Below are 22615 nucleotides of genomic sequence, written 5' to 3'. Positions count from 1 at the left end.
AACGTTGGATATTAACAATATTCAAATATAAAATTCTCTTTTATTTTCATCAATTTCATATTCTAGAAATATAATAAAATTACACAAAAAGATTATGTTTTATTATCTAACAATACTTAAAGATTTAAAATTATTGTTTTCGAATGTTCATGTAATTTATGTAAAGTCATACCGTTATAATTAACGATTTTCATGATAGTGCATTCTTATTGATAAAATTTCAAATAGTGTTCACGAGAATGGCTTGTCTATCAGGGTAAATACATATGTTAGTATCAGCATGTTCGTTTGTGTTCGTGCACTTCCACTTCCACGGAAAATAGCGCAAGGCTTCTCATGTGCGGAGCTGTTCCAGTCGTCTCTTTGCTTCGGAGTTGCATGGTTCGTGTCCACCACTTCTCGATCCTTTACATTTTATAAACGTGTGTCTCCGATATTCACAGCAAACAAGACCATGGCAGCCAAACAGCGTGTTTGCATTATCGGATCCGGAAACTGGTACGCATTCATTAATATCAACATACATTTCCGATGATAGAATGTTTCTCTATTGTTAACTTAACTAATCCTATTAAAATGGTAACATTACAATTGATTCCACGTGCTGTATATAAAATCAGCCTGGAATGTCACGAACATGTAATTCTATTCTAATTATTATTCCAAGTACTTTGATATTTGGTACTTATAGACACGATGTTTTTTAAAAATTAGTCGAATACCAGAACAACTACCAGAATTTCTTAAAATAACCAGACTTCGTTGTCGCAGGTTTTTATTACATGCAAATATACGGGATTATAAAATATATAAGGGATTATAGAAGTAGTAATCGAATGTCAACATGTATTTTGGAAATGTTATGAATGGTGAACTAAGTAGTATCGTGTAAATCGAGTGTCGCTCGGAGTTCTTAATTTTAAACTTTTACTCCAATATTAATTATTATTTTAAAACACACCTTTACTGTAAGAAATCGATTAAACTCATATGTTGTGTAATTAAGTTACATGAAGAAGCTTATAAGACACAAGTTTTCAAAGAAATATTTCGTTGATTTTTTTTTTTTTTTTGGAATGTATAAGGATTTATATGATACTTTAAAATTTCTCGACTTATTCCTATAGTACATATACTTTTACTTATTTTCGTATGTTTTTACAGGGGTTCAGCTATCGCGAAGATAGTCGGAACAAATGCTAGTAAACAAAGTCTCTTTGATGACTGTGTTACGATGTATGTATACGAGGAAATAATCAACGGAAAAAAACTGACCGAGATTATCAACGAGACACACGAAAATGTAAAATATCTGCCGGGACATAAACTTCCAACCAATGTGGTAAGTATTTATTTTTAAATTTATATATTTTGTAATATCATTATCTCGGGCAAGGGCTTACAAAGATTTCTTAACGTGGTACGATCGAAAGTCTAAAATCGTAAAAATTTTTATTTTTATCATAAGTGCAAAATTAATCAACTGTGCTCCCTTTACAAATTTCAAATACATGAAATTCATGTAATGTTTTGCACTTCGAATTTTGAACAAAATATATTTATATATAAATTTCCTTTTGTCTATATTTAAATATGTATGTAAAATGCAGCCTGTTTTTTATATTTAACTGCATATGTAAAAATTGATTACAAAATAAATTATACGCGTGTAAATGCATGTTACTCTGCAGAAAACTTTACTGCAGTCATTTAGAAGGCCTAAATTCATTTACCACTGCAGCTCTTTATAAATAAAATAGCAGTAATAATTCTACTACATTTTTTCGATAAATTTTATTATTTATGTTGCTGTCTAGTATATATCTAATATATACACGATAAGAACGCCAAAAAAATAGAAAGTAGTATATAGATACTACTTTCAATAAAATGTACAAAACGGACATTTCGCAATGCTTAGGTGTGTCTCTACTACTGAATGGATAATGTAGATATATTTCCGTATTAAGAGTATGAATAAAAACGTAATTCACGTTTACGTAACACTCATGACTCGTGAGATAAGAAATATGTACTATATATACTATATTCATGTATATACAGAGCATATTTATCTATGAGTTGCTTATTCAGATTCTTTTCGTTATAATTGTAATTCTACAAATCGTTCCTACTAATATTCATAGCAAACTGCTAACTTAAAATGTTGAAACAAAACAATTTTAATTTTAAAATTTAAATTAATATTCACTTGTTAAGCGTTATATTTCGCAGTAACACTTGTTTCCCATAAAAAAGAGTTTTGAATTTGATCAAGAATTATTTTAGATAAAAATGTGTTTAAAATGTATTTCTATACATAATTACCAAATTTTCAATATCAATGACTTTCCTGCAGCAGAACCTTGACCGCGACCAAAGCGACTGAGGTTATATTGATTCGTAACTCTTAGGTGTTTTATATCTGTTACGTTTATCCGCATCCAAAAATAACGACATTCATATTGGGAACATAAGAATTTTAGCTTTTTCTTCTCAATTTCAAAGAAATAATATATAAATGTATGTATATAAACCGTGACATATATAATTTTCAATTTGTTATATAGTAATAGAAATACATATCAACAATATTGTTACTAAAATATTATCAACAAGGTCCATAAAAGTATTATATAAAATAACTGCAGATATGTTCTCTTTTTGAGAATTGATTGTATTTCAGTATAAATAATGAAATATTCATATCGTCAAAGTCTTCTCACAGTTGAATTTTGTCTTAAGCAATGTTTTCATGTTAAAATAATAAAATAAATAATCTTTAAGATTTCTTTATTGTCTTAAAATTGCCTTATGTAGTCCTTTTACACACCTGTAGTATAGTGTATATAAAAAATATTAATCAGCTGTAACGTAAAACCTTTTTATAGTCTATAATGTAACCGTATATAAGTATTTTGTAGGAAAACAGTCTGTTGCATAATATCCCTCGTAATCAGAGAAGTGACTTTAAGTGAACAATTGATTTGGCATTCACGTTAAAATCTTATTCCTTACAATATAAATAATTGCATATGTATTTTCCTATTAACCCTTGGTGATTTTATAATTCATGTTCTTCTTTCGAGGTTTTATAATTTACATATAGTTACATGGACATAGGATATATTTTCTGGATTTATCTTACATTTACAGATTGTTGATAAGTTCTATAGAAATTAATGCCAATGGAGTTAATTCTTCTTATTTTCATTTTAATTTCTTGGAATTAAATATTTTTCAAAATTATTTATAAAGAATGATCTCTTACACAAGATTAATTCAATATTTATTAAGTAATTATCAATAGGAGATTTATGACATTACAGCAACTTATTATTTGATATGCGTTGAAACATTATTATATGATATAATAACTTTTGTATCTAAAGATACACATCTCATATCACTAATACTTATATTTAATGTTTGAATGATAATTTGATTGTAAATATGAACTTATCTTGTAATTGTACCTAATAAACTGATAAAAGATTACCTACATATCTTACAATTAAACTAGAAGAATAGGGGCAGAGGAGTATGGATTCTAAATATAAAATTTCAACTTCAGCTGTTTCTTAAGTTGAATTTGATTTTCGAGTTTAAGTATTGAATTATTTCTATACACACACATGACCTCACTGTAGGAATCGCCGTTGCCGACTGTTAGGTAGTCAATGACGCAACAGCGATATCGGCCTGAATATCTATAGGGTGTCCTACGTAACTTCTGCGCCTAAAGTCTAAGAAATATTTCATATTCTATTTCTGTATTTTATGATTGCAGATTGGAATCATTTTTAGTGATTACAACGTAAAACCACCATTAATAAAAATTACGATGAATACAGTACACTGTAATCTAATATTTATCTACTGACATTAAAGCTGTATGTTAAAAAGAGGACTAATCTCAGAAGAGACACTCTATATTGAGCTCGATATTGCTATTGTGTCATTGGCTATATATATAGGTACTTCACAGGCGACGACGACAGTTCCTACAACAGGGATTGTTAATTAGTCACGTCTGTATAGAATTCAATGTATCGTACCAAACGTTTTTTTAATTAATATCTGGGAAACTAAGCTCAGCCATGTTAATTTCTGTAGCATATTAACATTTAGCCAACCGAATGGGGAGATCTTCCACTTTTGAAGTGGAATTATTTACAATTCATCAAATACGGTTCTTGTTTTATATATATATCATGAGCTCAAAGATAATGGAAGAGGTTGTAGTTATAGTTCTTTTTAGGTGGTTGCCTAAGTGTTAATCACGTCAATTTGACGCGTATTGAATTTTAGATAATATTAAAATCTAATATTAAAAAATTCTTAGGTCCGTACGAGTGACCTCTTTACCAATCTAAATGTCAAGGATATAATTCATAACAGCTTTTTCTTATGTATATAACAGGTAGACTCTTACTCTTTGAAATGTTCGCAAAAATATATATGGTAAATAAAAGCCTGGAGACCCACGGCAATTATTCAAAGAGGAAATTTTTCAATAGCCTTAACCTTGTCATATGTTCTTAGCATTATTGTGTGTCACTTCAAATCTTCTGACAGTGATGATTGGTTCAAAAGTTATTAATCTTTAAAATTTCATGTCACGCCCATATTTTTCTATTTTACTTTCATTTATTGATGTTCTTTCTTACAATATGTATAGTAAACATACTTAGGTACATACGAGTTTCATTTAGATAATAGAAGCTGACATTAGTGGAGCAAGTGGGGGTGCCCACGATATCACTTTACGACTGCCAACAATCCTATTAGATTGGAAGGATTTTCATCAATTCTGAACTGATACCGTGTATAGGGAAGGGGCGGAGCTCTCGAGGCAATTAGCATGTATAACTAACGTCAGTCTTCCTTATCTAAAATTTATTTAAAAATGCACAAGCTGCGTAAATAATAACTTTTTTACGATTACTGGGATATTTGACATCTTTCGCTATTAACTTAAATATATTTTTGAACGTCATTACTTTGAAAGCTCATGAAAGTCACTGTGCGTCATTTGTTTGGTTTTTCTTATGAGTAATCTAGAGTGCTTGTACTTCAGCTGTATCTTCGCTATCTTTACTATTTTCCAGAATTCCGATAATTTTATTCGATACTTACAGCATGTAGAGTAAATCTGTACAAACAGCAAAAGGGATTCTTCGTTTACTTTCGTGTAAAGCAATCCTTACTTTAAATTCTTTCTCAACTAATTTCGAGAATGTTTAAGTAATTTAAAATAGTCTTGGATCCGAGTGCTCTAGCCGGATTTATTGTATTGTTAGTTGTTTGTACTAATAATTTTCGGAGATCATGATTAATTGATTAATCGTTAACCCTTTGCGGACGAACGTCGACATTTTGGCGAGATCAATTGTTCATGTTTGCAACACTAAGTCGCAAACAAACGATTTAATTACTAAAACAGCAGGAGATCAGTACGTAGTTTCCCTTTTCCAATTATCTAAGTAACCGATATATAATTTAGCTTCATCTGCTGACGGTTTTCTATATTTCAAAGAAGCTTCGTCCGCAAAAGGTTAATCCGGTTAAAATCCGTAGTTTATAATTCTCACAGTATTCTATGCGTATCATTTTATATTAAGATATCTATTTATCAGTTAAAATACTTCGACACGATATTCCTCTTATCTCGATTGAGTTTAAAGGTCATTGATTAACCTTTGGACGGCGGTTCGTGGCTCTATTTTGACCGAGATTTCGAAAGACTTCATTCAACTTTTCACGTTCATTGAACTTCCTGTAAATATCTTAAATTCTCACTTAATTATGTTCCGTGTATTCGCCGAACGAACGATAATTAACACTAGATTTACGGAACGAGTCAATTTGACTCATATTGAATTTTATAAACATTATTTGGTAGATGTTTGGATCGATTTTGATTGATTTAATTACGTGATTATGGTTCCTAATAATACATTTTTAAACATTTGATTTCCTAGATCTAAACAGACAAACATCAATCTTTCTGAGAACAATAGAATAAACTGTCAACCAAATTGAATTACTACAGTCCACTCAATTAAACGATGATCATTTGAAAATATTTCTATATTATAAACAATGCTAACTAATAAGGTGATATTCAGCTAGATGAACGTGCAATATTAATAATTCAATTCAATCCGATGATTTAATATTATATTGTCTCCATTTCATGTATTTTGCTCTATGAAATCGTGACATTCAACTTGTTAATATAATCTATTTATGTTTATTAAATATTTATGTTAATATTTATGTTTATTAAATAATTCATATTACGCCGCGTAATTCCATCAGTATTTAATGAAAAGATGAACACATCTCGTAGAAGTATATTAGGGAAATATGTAGAAAAACTGATCATTAAGAATTTAAATGGTCCTAGACTCTAGATACCACTGTCCATGAAGTCGTTGAAAACGTTCGCCCTCCGAGGGTTAATTTAGGAAGGTCGGAGTATGTATAGTCAAGGGACAAGATATAGCGGAGTAGTAAAATTAGTCATCTGGGAAAGGGCATTTGTGTAGCAAGGCGGCCAGGATTTTGCAAGGAATCGTACTTATATGAAAAAAGAAGAAACTCCTTCGTAAGAATACTGTGTTTCACAGATTTACATCATTACACTCCCAGACTAAATTGGCAATGAAGAGTTAATTAGTATTACAATATTATTATATTACTGTCATTGTTGTTGTTGTTCGCTATATTATTATCACGATTTTGTTTCATGATTTACATATTTATTTTCGCACGTTAATCATTCAAATACAATTAAAGAAAGAAACTTCGAAATAATGAAAAATTAATTTTTAGAAACCGAGTTTAGGTCGAGACGCTTCTTATAATTCTAAGCAAGCTCCAAAACTGTTTTACATTTTTGTGTATAGAATCCTTCTAAGACACAAAACGATGTATATATATTGTTACGGTTTACGAGGCGGAGCAGTAAAAGTAAACAAAAATGTGCGATAAGTAATTTTGGCGCCACTCTTGCGAGATAACCGTATCTGCCAATCAATCGCCGTCCTCAGCTCGTAAATATGTCGCTTATGGCTACTGGTCACGTCTCGTTGGAAAGTCTACAGTATATTTGTAAATTTTGTAAATCTCACATAATCTATACCAACCACGAATTAAATGTGTTTTTTTAACACTAGATTTACTGACATTTACTGTACAGTTTGTTCTATTATTCTTAGAAAAATTGTTATCCGTCCATTTAGATCTTAGAAATTAGAGGTTTAAGGGTAGACAATTAAGATACATATTTGCGTAACTGCATTAATAAAAATCGACCCAGACATTTACTAAATAATGCTTATAAAATTCAGTATGAATCAAATTGATTAATTCCGTTTATCTAGTGTTAATGAACCAGCTTACAGTTACATTTTCCTTTGAACTCTCGAACTTGTTACATTTCGTGGAATATTTTATGAGTAATGATATAGATTATTGTATACAGAATAATGTACATACACGATAGACATGTTGTATCACTTGGATTACATGGCATTGAAGATAAAGACTCGCCGACGATTCTAAATAGCTTAATTGGCGAAATTAGAGAACCGGAAAGCAGAAACTGAGTCGACTCTCGGCCTAATATCCGGTTGGCTGATTCTTTTCCTATTAAAATTTAAATGACGATCTTACTCGTTTCAACAGAATAAGATATCCTTGTTATCTTTGTGTTCCAGGTGGCCGTTCCAGATGTAGTAGAAGCTGCGAAAGACGCTGATATTCTTATCTTTGTACTGCCGCATCAATTTATACATAAGATATGTAAAACATTGTTAGGAAATATTAAGCCTACAGCAGTTGGCCTCTCTTTGATAAAGGTACAATTTTAATCTATCGATAACAATTTAATATTCCGAAACAAACATATTCATCTATGTCAACAAAACCAATTGTAAAGTTTCCAACAAAGGAAAGTTCTGACACGAGGTTTTATCGTAACTCCTCGCGTTATGGTTTACTTCACAACTGCGCTCAACGGAGCTGCATCTTTTATTCTTCTTGATCCATTGCAAAAAGAAAACTCGACTCTTATTCTACGTCTACGTTTACTCTGAATCGTTACTGTTCATAATAGAAAAGTAATATTCAATTCGGACTTGAAAGAATTGACATTTATATTTATTAACCCCTTAATTTAACAACAATCAATGTTGTTCATTACCCACGGATCAAAGCGAACAATTAGTTTCCTATCATCAATGTATTATCTTCAAATGAAATTTCCACTTGAAGTAAAATGGAAAATTTTGTTGCATTTCTTCCAAATTGTCGATAGTAAAATATTATACGAGATTAGTAGCGAAAGTGAATAGTACGCCAAGGAGTTAAATTCTATCTGAAATCCCTGTCGCCAGTCTGATATTGTAGGGCAAGGGGTAAATGTTCTATTCATCAATACGGTCGCACGTCACACGGTGATCAATCAATACGGTAAACAAAACGGAAGACTCTTCTTGCCCCTATGCCGATTCTAGTGACTTCACGCTATCAACGCATGTTATCGTACCGACTGACTTCCCACTTATTGATAGAATGTAACGATAACGTGTACTGTATCAATGGAACCTCGAGCTATATTTAACTTTTCACATTCTGAGCATTTCTCGATGTAATCAACTATCAACTCTCCGAGCCACTTTCACCGTGGAACTGTTGAAAATCTATAATTTTGTTTTGGAAAGCGAAAATTGTAAATACTTATTACATTCGAATGCTTTAACTGTTTTTATTTATTTCCTTTATACCGATAAAAATAACAGTTGAATTTCACAATTGACAATTAACCGTGTAGTAAACAACTGTAATACAAATTACGCATGTGTTTACCGCGGAATCAATAAAATTATGGAATGTACAGGGTGGTTCACGTGACTGTAACAAGTTATATCTTTCCCCTGGCTGAAGCTAGGAAAAATATGTTACAGAAAAGAAATGAATGGTACAACATCCTGTATTTTCCATGATTTTGGACTATCATTAATGTTTTTACTTGCTTATTCATCGCACGTCTTACTTTACAATTTTCGTCAAATAGTATCGTCTTAATTTGATGCAGCAAAACTAATGAATATTTAGTATTCTAAATGAAATTTTGTATTGCTATGTGAAATATTTAAATAAAATAGCTTTGTTGCTTAATTTATCTGTGAATTATTGTTAAATTAGTTTCAAACAATTTCGACTATATCTCGTCGGAAAGTGTTGAATATTTCCAGTGAAAAACTCGAGTGCAATGGGTTAAATGAAAGAACTATTTTTTAAAACTGTTTTCTTCATTTATATAAGGTGTAATACTTTAGTTAATAATAATTAATAATTTAATGATCACTTCTGCAGGGTTTCGACAAAAAAGATGGAGGTGGAATTCAACTTATCTCACATATAATTGCCAGAGAACTCAACATTCCTATGGCTGTTTTAATGGGAGCAAATTTGGCTGCTGAAGTAGCTGAGGAAATGTTTTGTGAGACTACTATAGGTAATGTACATATAATCTACTAATGTACTTCTATGGATGATTTAGATCAAATTTTTTTCTTTACTTACATTTCGTTTACATTTTCTACTCATTGTTTACACTTCTGGTATTTTCCTGCTTTTTACATTGTTCATAATTTTTAAATGTCGAAATAAACGTAAGAAAAGAATTATGATCCCGATGATAAAAATAAAAAAAATGGTAGATCCAAAGTACGCCGTTCTCAAATTAGAATAGTCGGTTGTTACAAGGCCAAACCAATTTTTGATGTAATTTGGTAAGGTTTTAGAAAAAACTCATAAAAGAAAATAAAAATGATATTTACAAAATTGATGATAGGACATATTACGAAATAAAGGGAGAATGAATGAATGCCAATTATATTTCAATATTTTTTGAAAATCATACTGATAACATTTATTCAAAATTATTAGGAACAATGGAAAAATCAGTTTTCTTTTACAAACAGTATTTGCAAATAAGAAGAATCGCCGTTCAGTCATAGTTTGATGTAGAACACGTAGTATAAAGCATAAATACTGCATTTGCAATTATTTGTAACAAAGTTACTAGTATGAAAACACAAAATTAAATGATAGTCATAGTACTAAATGTATACATGGTTTCGGTATCAATCAACAAAGAGTTAAACCCATAAACAATTTTTCAAATTCAACCATTTATAACGTTTTACAAATTTATTTTGAGAGTTCTCTCGCGATGCGAATAGTTATGGCACCATCGCATACACAACGGTATATCGTTGTTCGGTATTAAAAGGGTTAACGCTGTTTAATAAAACTATATCGCTTGATTAGATGTATTGAAATACTATGTTTCATTTTTAGGTTGCAAAGACAAAAATATGGCTCTTACATTAAGAGATCTAATACAAACATCATACTTCAGAGTTGTAGTTGTTGAAGATGTTGATTCAGTTGAATGTTGTGGAGCACTAAAGGTAAATACATTATAACATTTTTCATTATTCATGTGGAATCAGCACTTCTTAGACCCTTTATGAAACAATAGGAGATCAAGAAAAGTTAAAAAGTTCTGTAGTTGTCGTTTAATATAATTCAATATATTTAATTTAATTGAAAAAAAAAATAAAAGCACATGACAGTTTTATCGAGTTATGTATATACTAGGTACGTCATCTAAGAATGGAAGTTGAAATATTGTAGAAGCTATTAGTTAAATGAAAAAAATAAACGTTTACCTACAGAATATATTCACAATCTTGCAAAAATGATTTTTCTTTTTAAATAATTAATTTAATATTTTAAATAACTTTTCTTTGTACATCTAAAGTATCAACTTCTTAAATATATTTGCCCCTACATGTTTTTGTTTAAACAGTGAGCAAAATATTTTGCATTACTTGTTAAATTTATTTAAAGAAATGTTTAAGTATTAATTAAATACTAATACTTTTTGGTTTTAACTTTTAACAGAATATAGTAGCCTGTGGTGCAGGTTTTGTTGATGGTCTAGGTCTAGGTGATAATACAAAAGCTGCTGTCATCAGATTAGGACTTATGGAAATGATTAAATTTGTGGATGTATTTTTCCCTGGTGGAAAGCTTGCGACCTTCTTTGAAAGTTGTGGCGTAGCGGATCTTATTACTACTTGTTATGGTGGGCGCAATCGTAAAGTTTCAGAAGCATTCGTCAAAACTGGCAAGGTTAGTTTAATGGTATTAAAAATATAAAAGGATATAAAAATTATAATATAAAACGTGTACTGCTGAAACGTGGGTAAAAATACAAAATTATTTTGATTCCAGACTATTAGTGAATTAGAAAATGAAATGTTAAATGGACAGAAATTACAAGGTCCCTTCACAGCTGAAGAAGTAAACTATATGTTGAAAGCAAAAAATATGGAAAACAGGTTCCCACTTTTTACAGCTATACATCGAATTTGTATGGGTGAGATTAAACCACAGGAACTAATTGAATGCATACGCAACCATCCAGAACACATGTAAGCTTATTTGTCTCCACTAAACTAATGGTGGATTAGTTGAAATATCTGCCTTTTATCTCTAAATGATATAGGCTAATAGTTAATTTTCTTTAACGTATTATACAATTTACGTTCCAAATTAGTCCTAAAATATTTTTGTGCCATATCTCAGAAATTCAGAACACCAACAAAAGAATGTTATGTAAATATGTAATATGTATTAAAATTAATTCATTATGATTGTGATTCTTAAGCAAAGTACAGCTTTTACATTTGAATTTTGTTGCAAAATTTAGTACTATAGTAACATATTTTGAAATCTCTGTTTAATGTTGCAATTAATGATTATTTAAACCATGGTCCTAGTTATGCTAATATTGCTATTTGATTCTTTATACACGTGAAAAAGTAGAACTGTACTTAGTCACTATTAAAGTCATTGTGTATAATATGTAAAAATGTGTACATATATGTAAAGAATTAGGCATTGATCATTGTACAAGAAAAGTAGCTATATATTTTTCTGAAGAACTCGTTTATTGCATTTATTGTATAGAAGACGAAATATGAGTTATTTCTATCAATGAATATACATATGCCCACAGCAATTTTAGTAAATGAATAAATTTTTAATATCAGAAATTATTTTATTTCTGTTAAAATAAGGATTTGCATTTAAAAATAAAATGATGTGAAGGAATATATTTTAAAATTATACATATCATATGGTAATGTTCCATTTCACTGATAGAAATACAATAAATGTTTCAAATGGTAAAATTAGGTGCCTTTGCATGAATGTCTGTTGCTTTTATGCTTTATGGGGTGTATGAAATTTGTTCATATGTTTAAATATGAAACAGCTTTATCTTGAAATATTATATAAATGAATAAATGTATTTTTCATTAAACATATAGAAGATTACATATATATGACATGCAAAAGTTATATTTTAGAAAATGTGATTTCTTTTGTGTGTTTTAATGAACAAATTATTAAATGTATTATGGAATCAGAAGAAGAAGAAACGGAAGAAGGACCATGGTAATTAATGAATTTTGTGATCTTTTATTCACTAACTTTTAAAAATATGTCAAATAACAGTTAAATTGTAATTTATGTTTGTTATATCTGTTTGTTTTCAGTCCTTCAATTTATCATTCACTTTAATTATGTTTTTAATTATGTATTACAGTATATAAGAGAATATTTTCAATACACCCTTAACAGCATCACTAGTTTTTTAAACTATATGAATTATATTTAGATAACTATTATACATGTTATTAAAATGTGCGTACAAAGAAAACTGTTAGAAAATATATGAAAGCACAATATGCGCTACTATATATTTTAATGAAAATTTTATTAGAAATGTTAATAAGATATAAAAATTTTATGGACAAACATGTATCAGCGAATTTGTTGATTATTGTAGGTTATCATGTACGAAGAAAATAAGTTGTTTAGCCACCTGTTAAATTATAGATTATTGTAAATTGTTACATTATGAAACCAAAATTATCATACATGATGTAATGTGAAAATTAAATATACGACTGTTATTTGTTGTTTTATCTTTGTTTAGTTTAGAGTCATATTTGCCCTTATTCCAAAACCATCACCAACATTTATGTCGAAAATCATAGTTACATCACTTGAACATCATGTTGCATTTTACATTATTACAATTAAACAGTACTCTTCTCAGTATGTACTTAAAACAACATAAAGCATGTTTGCGGATATAACAATACCTGATGTTTGACAGTACCATTTGTTGCGATTGAGAGGTGTCTATTTTTAATTATATTCGCTTCATATTTAGGGACGATGACGTTAACGTATCAATGCTGCAACTACCTACACCGAGATGCCATCTGTGAAGATTATAATGGAGGACACGGAAGAGACAACATGATTGGCGTATTCATGTTTAAAAAATTGTTATGAATTTATAGATTATTTTTGGGATGTGATATATATTTAACATACTAAATATTCATACCAACTTGATACAATTCAGAGGAAAGAATTACGACTATCATTAATAAAACATAACATTTTTATTCTCGGGAAACTAACATATAGAGGAAAAGCATTTCATTACCGCATGTTCTTAATAATTACTTTTAAACCATGTGTCTAAATATGATTTGATTCACTTGCTTTTTATAATCAATGAAATTTATACAATTTACACATTAATAGAACTATATTTGAGTTGTGTTTCATTTCTAATTACAATGTAAAATTACATAACAGCTAATATATCCGGCGATCAATTATTTTCATTTTTTCTTAGAAAAATTAATGTGATTTATATTAATCCGAAGATATTTGTACATACCTGTTTGTAATTATTTCTTAATTTTATACATTTTTTAAAATAAATTTGTTTATTAATCGTACCACATGAACCTTCATTTAATGTCACCTTACATACTCTGAACTATCGTCAACGGCTCTTCTGGAAAATCGGAATTAATCATCGGAATCAATTTATCGATTCTGTTATAAATTTGAAATTCAGGGTCAATCCATTGCATTGAAAACTTTACAATATGTCAAATGTATTATCAAACTGTTGCTAATTTTAACATTCAACCTGGCCACGGTTTGCGGTTGCGTTCATGTTGGCCTTGGTCCACAGCAGCATACGCCAACCGTTAGAAAATAATTTGTGATCGCTACTAAGGTCAAAGAAGACTGAAGTTAGTTTGTAAGTTAATCGGTCAGTCAGTCAATCGTACATCGGCGCCCGAAAATAAGCGGAATTGTAACACTGGCCTACGTTGAGTGTATCACCTCTTTAATCTGTGACCATTAATTCTGTGATATCATAAGCACTGCAAAATGGCTGCTCCAGCGAAGAAAAGAGTATGCATTGTTGGAAGCGGCAATTGGTATATACATTTATATTTATTCTAAATAATTGATTCATTGAAATTTAGTTTTTTTTTTTTTATTTCATTCATTATACACTGCACTCAATGGTGTCCATGAAAACTTCCGAGTCTATCTTGATACGTGAAAAGTACTAAAGCGATCGGTTCTTCACACAAAACTCCTAATAAACGAAGTATACGTTAAGACATCTCAGATCTGACCTGACCTCGAGTCAAATTGAACGAAAATAAAGTTCATGCAACCGATTTGTTCCGAGTTCCAATCACTCGACATTAGATACTAGCTGTAAATATCAGCGTTAATCGCGATAATAGGACACTATAGTCTTTCATTAAAGAAGATGGTTCTTCCTAAATATCTTTCCGACGATGCATAAAATAAGTCTTATTTCAAATTTAACTTATTGAAATTCATGAACAAAGTTCCATCGCATAGATGTTAAAATACTTGTAACATATTAACAAACATGTTGGATATTTTTATTATTTAATATCGGTGATTCAGACATTACTTTTTGCCTTTTATTTTTTGCTTACTTTCATATATTCAAAATGTCAATAGATACTGGTAAATAGAACATATGCAAAATAGAAGTTTATTTCATGTTCACCGCTTTTGAGGACAGGCATTTACAGTAGTTGTCCTACAGTTGATTGTTTTTTAAAAATAGCCCGGATTTATGCTGATATAATTTCTATGTTATAGGGGTTCAGCTATCGCGAAAATTGTGGGCGCCAATGTTGTCAAATATAACAACAAATTTGAAACACGCGTGACAATGTATGTCTACGAAGAGATAGTGAATAGTCAAAAATTAACTGAAATTATAAATACGATGCACGAAAATGTCAAATACCTTCCCGGGCACAGACTTCCAGAGAATATTGTGAGTTTTTCCTATTATGCATTCTCATTAAACACGCTATAACTAACATTTACATTTGCAAATATCTCTTCATATCTTACTAACCATGTACATACTAAATATTTGTAAATACAGAAGCAAAAAAAAATGATAACGAAGTCGTCAAAAAAAATTAATTATCAAGACACGCATTACTTAGGAAGAAAAATAAAAACAGACAAGTAATTAGAATACACATACAAAAAACGAATCCTTCCTATCGCGAATACAATTTTCTGTTTCTGTGACGTTCACAAAAATAGAAGGGAAGTACCGTTTATAGGAAACCGTTTCTTTTGTTTAAATATGGCGGATTTCGTTTTATGATTACAACGAAGGGATTGCTGTAAATAATTTCGTATTTAGGAAGTCGCGCGTGCTACTAACAGAAATCTTCACCCCAAGTGACCATTATATGGGTCACGACGGTTTTGACTTACTAATCTATGAGTCACATTTGGCGCACGAATCTGTTTAGTACGGCCACGGACCTTACAGTTTATTCCCCTATGCATAGCGATGGGTATTCAAGTTGCTCGAACACGTTTGAATCTGCATTTATTACATTCGAGTAATGTTTAACACTAGAACCATCAGATGGATCAAAATGTCACATTCCTCATTTCTTCTTTCACAATTATTGAAAGCATACGAATGCTTGTTCGGGAAATGATTAACATAATTGATTTATTAATATACAAATTAAAATATAACTCAATTGATATGTAACGGACTGTTATGGTTTTTATAGAAAAATGTTTCAAAATCAATTCAAGTACTTGGTAGTTTTAATGTTAACACGTTCGTAACCAGCGTCACATATTTGTAATATTGCGTAAAGAAAATGAAATAACTTACACTAAATAATCTGTGTCTGTATCTAAAATTGTAACGCATGGTATAAGGTGTAGGAAATTGAGGTTTTTGGAATTTCATTTGCATTTTATTAAGACGATTCGTTAGCTTTAATCAAATATTGTTACTACGGAGATTGCTATTGAAACAACTGTTCGCGATCGTGTTAATTAACATTGAGAACTTGTTTATATTATTTTTAAATTATTATACTTAATCGCTGTAAAGTATACAATCGTGTATATGTCGCAATTAGCTTCTATTGTTATTAACACTAAGAATTGTGGGTAACTGGATATAAGTTAATTTTTCTGTTATAGGAGATACATATTAAATACAATAGTCCTATATTGAGATTAAATATAAAAATATTATAAATAATTTTCTTTCCTTTTTATTCGTGTAAGCATTCGTGGCCAAAAAAATATTCAACTAACTCCTTACCCTATGATTTATTTCTTAACCATGATCGACACAGCTACTTTATCATTAATAATTTATCGGGAAAAGAAATAATTTTGATACTTGTTCTATCTCTACGTTTACTCCAAAAGTTAACGATTGATAATAGAAAAGTAATATTTAATTTATATTTAAAGAAAATAAATAACATTTAGATTTCTCAAATGCAGTTTAAAATTTCCATCTTGAGTCTCACTCTGTCTAATTGTAAATCCCTATCATAAATCCTTTAAAGTCTGAACGACGTCTCGCCATTAGTCTTCGATATCAATTAAAACACGTTAATGCTAACGTACAAGAGCTCACACTTCGTCAGTATAATTTATGCATGCTTTTCACGCACGCTATAAACAAATTGCACGATTCTATGAGAAATGTAGATAAACTATTTTTCTGTGTTCTACTGTTAAATCAAACGAGCAATATTTCCTTATATCTAATTCCACTAATGTATAACATGGCAACGTTTATACTTAGCATGCTCGGAACTCTATTATGAATATTACGAGGAATATTACTATTTGTAGTAATGCGTTACAATGAATGTGTTAACATTCTTTATTTCTTATTATTTTATCACCTATTACGTTGTGAACTCCTCACATTTCATTTATGTCTCTTCCTTTTCTATACTAAAGGCCACCCATCAAATGAATAAATAAACAAAGAAACGAACTTTTCTGAGAATAGAATAATGTCCATTATCAAACTTTTAACGAACAAAAATTATTTTTATAAAAATAACCTGTAGCAGTATAATTTGCGATGTTTTTGAGAAGTCATTTACGGTATATTTGTTTGTTCTAATCTAAATAATTTTTATCTTTAATATTTGTTTCTATCGTTATTATTTTTCGCATTGTACGTAATTGAAACGCCTTTTCCCTTCTCCCTCATGCTAAACGTGTAGTTATTTAAAAACTCTTCGAGTTAGGTAACATTGCGGTACGAAAAGAGAAAATATCACGCTTGAAAGAATAATAAATAGAACAAGATTAAAGTTTCCAAGTTATTCTGAAAGCGGCTTTAGAAATGTATCGGTATTCACGTGTTAATGGAAAGTAAACATTTATTTAAATTTCACAATATGTTTGCACAGATAAGTATTATCATCAATATATCAGTCGTTCTCAAGACAAAATAAACAACTCCACTTTTCGAATGCTTTCGATGTTTACTGTTAATATACGGGTTGCTGTAAAAGTTTTGGGAAAGAATGAGAGAAATGAAATCAACCGAAAAACTATGCAGTACTGCATTGTACAGTAAAAAAAAACATATTTAACGGAGTTATATAGTATCTATAAAGAAAGGAGGAAGGGACAATAATTTGTTGTGGTGGATTTTCAAAGACTTTCAAAGTCACCTCCACTTAAATGTCACACTACACCCTTTATTTCTAGTAGAGTAGTGGATGTTTAGACAATTCCAACGAGCTCTGAAACAAGGTCATTCGACCATAAATAAAGCAGTAAAGCAACGAGTCTTACATCATAAGAAATGCTCGGAATTACCTTTATGTCTCGTTCCTTTTAACCCCTTGTCCTATAATTAATTTCTTAACTATGATTAATACAATTACCTTATCGTTAATAATTTATTAGGAAAAGAAAGAATTTTGATGCTTGTTCGATGTCTATGTCGATTCCAAAGGTTGAAGATTGATAATAGAAATGTAATATTTAATTTACATTTAAAAAAAATAAATGACACTTACATTTCTCAAATTCAGTTTAAAATTTCCATCTCGAGTCTGACACGATATTGTAGGTCAAGGGATTAAAGATTGTTTAACCCTATTTAAATACAATGGATTCTGATTTATCGAAATTGCTTTTTTGGGCAAATATTGAAAAAAAACTAAGTATATAGTACCTATTAACACATTCACAATCGTATATAATTTCCTAAAGTTTATTGCTAAATACTGCAAAATTCGATTAATCAAATCTGTATGAATACAAAAAATGTATGATGAAATAAAGGTAAAAATAATAAACTCCGTTGATAACGAAATGTTTCTTCTTAAAAATTTAAAATAACGTAGACCTGCATTGGCAGGATTTTAATTAAACAATTATAAATGATGTAGGACTATGTTACCGGTATTTTTATAAAAAACAATTATAAATGACCTAGTATTTTACAAACAGTCGCAGTAACCTGATTCATCACTCCAAAAAAATACTTTACTATCGAAGTCAATGTTAATTTCTCATTAGCTCGAAACAAGAATGTTTTGTACTTGCAAAATATCATAAATAATCGCAGTAATTTATAGCAATATGTCAATTTCAGGTTGCCGTGCCTGATGTCGTCGAAGCTGCGAAAGATGCAGATATCCTAATATTTGTAATACCTCACCAATTTATACGAACATTGTGCGCAACGTTACTAGACAAAATTAAACCAACAGCAGTTGGTATATCATTAATTAAGGTATACATATTCGAACGAATTTAACACGATTATATTTCAGTGAATACATTATAATGAGCATATTTGAATTTATATTTAGGGTTTCGATCGAGGAGATGGGACGAACATCGAATTAATCTCTAAAATTATTGAAAAACATTTGAGAATTCCATGCTATGTACTAATGGGTGCCAATTTGGCTAATGAGGTTGCTGAAGAAAAATTCTGCGAAACTACTATTGGTAATTGCTATTTAATTACAATCATAGTTTCTAGATTTTTACATCCTTTTTAAACTAATCAGTGATCGGATAATGTCCCGATTGATATCTCTATAGAATATATTTTAATTCAAATTCTGTCTTATAATAAACTTATTAAACATTCGATTCTATAAAACTTCTACTTAACTTTTTATTAAATCATTTCATTTTTTTTAATTAGGTGCACTTCAATGTTAAATAATAAATAAACGAACTGATTATCATATTATTATTTATCATAACTCTTAACTGTTTTAGGTTGCAAGGATAAACGTCTAGCACCATTATTAAGAGACATGATTCAAACACCGAATTTCAGAGTAGTAGTCGTAGATGACTGTGAAGCCGTTGAAGTATGCGGTGCACTAAAGGTACGTACATTACAAAAAGAACTATTTTTATTGAAATGAATTTTTTTAATAAATTCATGGATATGTATTACAATCTGTATTTCAGAACATTGTTGCTTGCGCGGCTGGTTTTATAGATGGTATGGGATTAGGTGACAACACAAAAGCAGCTGTGATCAGATTAGGCTTGATGGAAATGGTTAAGTTTGTAGATACATTTTATAGTGGTTCAAAGCTATCAACATTCTTTGAAAGTTGTGGTGTAGCAGATTTAATCACCACTTGTTATGGTGGGCGAAATCGCAAAGTTTGCGAACAATATGTTAAATCTGGCAAAGTATAAATCATTTTATCCTGTATCTGCATTTATTTTGTATTCCACTATTAAGTATTAACGAACTTTTTCAATAAAATATTTTCATCTCTTTCTAACAGACAATTAAACAATTAGAAGACGAACTTTTAGGTGGACAAAAGTTACAAGGTCCAGCCACAGCCGATGAAGTCCACGGAATGTTGAAAGGTCGTAACTTATTGGAGAAATTCCCTCTGTTTACTGCGGTACATCGTATTTGTACGGATCAAATAAGACCAGCAGATTTACTTGACCAAATTCGTAATCACCCCGAGCACGGGTTAGTATATATATTTTTCTTTATTATTTAAAATGAAATTTTCGTCAATAACATGAAATTAAAACATCATCTTACAATTAGGTTTGCGCCGAAAACGTTATACATGTACTAATCATTACACTCATATTTTAACTTGAAATGATCTTAAAACTGTTCTAACGAGCAAAAACTCCCAAATATATCGGGACAAAATACCTAAGAAACGCGAAGCATCTTCGTACACTTTTCATTCGTGAAAACATAACATTTAAAATAACAAAAAACGTAAGTTGTTATCATACATAATTTAATTAAATTATTTTATTGTTAAAATATATTGATTTATTTGTATTTTGCAGGATGAAAGTAGAAGGTGCTGAAGAAGCATAGACACATGCTAAAATATTTTCATATTATGCTCAATGTTAGAAATGTTATATTTGACAACAATTAAAATCAAATAAATTGATATTATTGATCCAATTAAACTCATGATAATTTATTATTAATTCTTATAACAAGACAACAATTGTTCTTGAACACAAGTGTATAAATGTACTATAAAATATTGAATAAAAAGTTAAATTCGATTCTTAAATTAATGTTCAACTTTTATTATACATTTCTAATAGAATTTAAAAATCTTTTATAATTTATAAACAAACAGTCATTAAATAAGTAACAATTATTTATTATTTTGAATTACTTTTTGTAGTTGATTTTATATTACAATTACCATTAGGAGATTGCTGATTAGAATCCTGGTAAGATGCATTGTCCACCAGCTTATCTGGTGTGATACGAAGTGCTGAAATTACAAAATGTATTTAGTAATCAAATTGAGAATAATAAAATACATTGTAATCTTAAAAATATTACCAAACTTTCCTGGTTCCTTTTCAACTGCTTGTATTACAGTTGTCCGAACTTCATGTTCCACTTCCTCAGCAAATTTGTTCAACTGAAATAATACCAACACTATGGTCAATTTATAAGACTATAGAAAGACTATATTTGATTCTTGAAACTATAGGTTACTAAAATGAATAGTATCAGTTTTCTCTGTTTTTATTCTATAGGTTATGAACTTATTTATACAATAAAAAAATTTGTATGTAATAACTGTTTGTAAATATCATAACAAGTGTACAAGCAAGACACAATTAATAGATATATAAAAAACAGCATAGATTTTTTGCATATTACATGAATTCCTTCACAACTATTCAGCATTCAAGAACTAAAGAGATTTAAATAAAATAAAATTATTATATGAAGTTTACCTCTTCAATAGCAGCTGTGTTTGTAACATTCTTATATTTCTTATATTCTTCGTTAATCTTGTTTCTTGTAACTTGAATGATATTTATTAAAATATTAATAATTTTAATTATATCTGAATGATTATAATCTATAATTTACCTGTTAATGCAACTTCATCCCCATTAAAAGTATTCATTCGGGTTCGATGTAGTTTTTTAAATGTAGATAACACCTACAGAAAAAATAATTCAAAACAGAAAAATTCATTATTTTCTAATGTAAACATATAAAAACATAATCTACTGAAACCATGAAAAGAATTTTAAAGGTTTTAAATTTTTTTCATAAAACTAATTTCAATCAAATATTTCTAATTCATCATTTCTTATTGGAATTGATTATAAGGTACATAAAAATTCTCAACAATTTTTTATCAAGGAACTTTATGAACATGTTTAATAATATAAGTAGGTATTCAGAACTGTAACACTCACCTGTTTACGAAGATTATCTCCCATTTTTTTATATAAATAAATTTCCTAGAGAAACTGACAATACTTTTTATTTATTTATCGTGTATTCTAATTATAAAAATTTCATAATTAATTTTGATCATTATTACTATTTAATAATGTATCCGCATGTAACAGGACAACATAGTATAATTACGGTACTTAAATACACAATATATTTACAGAAGCAAAGCTTATACTAAACATAAACATTAGTATTCCTAAATCGAGGTATACTTAAGTACATACCTATTTACTTATATAAGGTATTACCATATTACTTTTGCAGAAACGATGATCTGTGACAGTGGTAATTCAGATATTCAATAGATGTCTCTAAACTGGCGGGACAAGAAACAAAGATTTGGCGGAAAAACCGTTTTTCCGGTGCGTAGTGTAAAAGTGAGAAATAGGGGAGAGACACGAAACGGACTGTATGTTGCTTAGTATTTATTTTTATTTGGACGTATGGATGGTAATAATAGACATAGATGTAAAAGTTCTTGGTGATGAAGTTGGTCATAAAATTGGCAACCCGGTTAATGCTGGCTTTAAAAATGAT

General features: G+C 29.6%; 3 protein-coding genes across 5 annotated transcripts; 2 read left to right on the top strand and 1 right to left on the bottom strand.

Annotated features, from left to right (window-relative positions):
* The first annotated feature begins 325 nt into the window (after positions 1–325).
* Gpdh1 (Glycerol-3-phosphate dehydrogenase 1) lies at positions 326–13764 on the top strand. 2 transcript variants are annotated; one of them, XM_031992380.2, is made up of 8 exons: positions 326–498; positions 1165–1342; positions 7728–7868; positions 9388–9529; positions 10378–10490; positions 10987–11217; positions 11320–11519; positions 13331–13764. In XM_031992380.2, the coding sequence occupies exons 1-8, from the start codon at positions 455–457 to the stop codon at positions 13386–13388; spliced, it is 1107 nt and encodes a 368-aa protein (XP_031848240.2). In that variant the 5' UTR covers positions 326–454; the 3' UTR covers positions 13389–13764. The 2 variants fall into 2 exon arrangements, with proteins under 2 accessions (XP_031848240.2, XP_076230027.1); XM_076373912.1 differs by lacking the exon at positions 13331–13764 and having other exon boundaries at positions 333–498; positions 11320–13079.
* A 359-nt stretch (positions 13765–14123) lies between these two features.
* Positions 14124–20766, top strand: LOC116433805 (glycerol-3-phosphate dehydrogenase [NAD(+)], cytoplasmic). The gene is made up of 8 exons (XM_076373913.1): positions 14124–14408; positions 15118–15298; positions 18932–19072; positions 19152–19293; positions 19573–19685; positions 19771–20001; positions 20100–20299; positions 20638–20766. The coding sequence occupies exons 1-8, from the start codon at positions 14359–14361 to the stop codon at positions 20666–20668; spliced, it is 1089 nt and encodes a 362-aa protein (XP_076230028.1). The 5' UTR covers positions 14124–14358; the 3' UTR covers positions 20669–20766.
* On the bottom strand, positions 20757–22517 carry LOC116433807 (complex III assembly factor LYRM7). Of its 2 annotated transcripts, XM_031992322.2 has the most exons (6): positions 22303–22517; positions 22036–22089; positions 21701–21773; positions 21562–21632; positions 21158–21239; positions 20757–21086 (listed from the first exon to the last, which is right to left on the bottom strand). In XM_031992322.2, the coding sequence occupies exons 2-6, from the start codon at positions 22057–22059 to the stop codon at positions 20971–20973; spliced, it is 366 nt and encodes a 121-aa protein (XP_031848182.1). In that variant the 5' UTR covers positions 22060–22089; positions 22303–22517; the 3' UTR covers positions 20757–20970. The 2 variants fall into 2 exon arrangements, with proteins under 2 accessions (XP_031848182.1, XP_031848181.1); XM_031992321.2 differs by having other exon boundaries at positions 22036–22505.
* Positions 22518–22615: the final 98 nt, after the last annotated feature.

This window comes from Nomia melanderi, chromosome 14 (genome assembly GCF_051020985.1).
Source record: "Nomia melanderi isolate GNS246 chromosome 14, iyNomMela1, whole genome shotgun sequence".
Lineage (NCBI taxonomy): Eukaryota > Metazoa > Arthropoda > Insecta > Hymenoptera > Halictidae > Nomia > Nomia melanderi.
Note: the sequence above shows the minus strand (reverse complement) of the source record. Positions and strands in the feature narration are given on the sequence as shown.

Coding starts and splice junctions, on each gene's coding strand:
- Gpdh1 (XM_031992380.2), top strand. CDS start 455: ATGGCAGCCAAACAGCGTGTTTGCATTATCGGATCCGGAAACTG. Junction 7,869..9,387: donor TTGGCCTCTCTTTGATAAAG/GTACAATTTTAA, acceptor TCACTTCTGCAG/GGTTTCGACAAAAAAGATGG. Junction 11,218..11,319: donor CATTCGTCAAAACTGGCAAG/GTTAGTTTAATG, acceptor TTTTGATTCCAG/ACTATTAGTGAATTAGAAAA.
- LOC116433805 (XM_076373913.1), top strand. CDS start 14,359: ATGGCTGCTCCAGCGAAGAAAAGAGTATGCATTGTTGGAAGCGGCAAT. Junction 19,294..19,572: donor ATTCTGCGAAACTACTATTG/GTAATTGCTATT, acceptor TAACTGTTTTAG/GTTGCAAGGATAAACGTCTA. Junction 20,002..20,099: donor AATATGTTAAATCTGGCAAA/GTATAAATCATT, acceptor TCTTTCTAACAG/ACAATTAAACAATTAGAAGA.
- LOC116433807 (XM_031992322.2), bottom strand. CDS start 22,059: ATGGGAGATAATCTTCGTAAACAG. Junction 21,774..22,035: donor GAGATAATCTTCGTAAACAG/GTGAGTGTTACA, acceptor TTTTTTCTGTAG/GTGTTATCTACATTTAAAAA. Junction 21,240..21,561: donor ACACAGCTGCTATTGAAGAG/GTAAACTTCATA, acceptor GTATTATTTCAG/TTGAACAAATTTGCTGAGGA.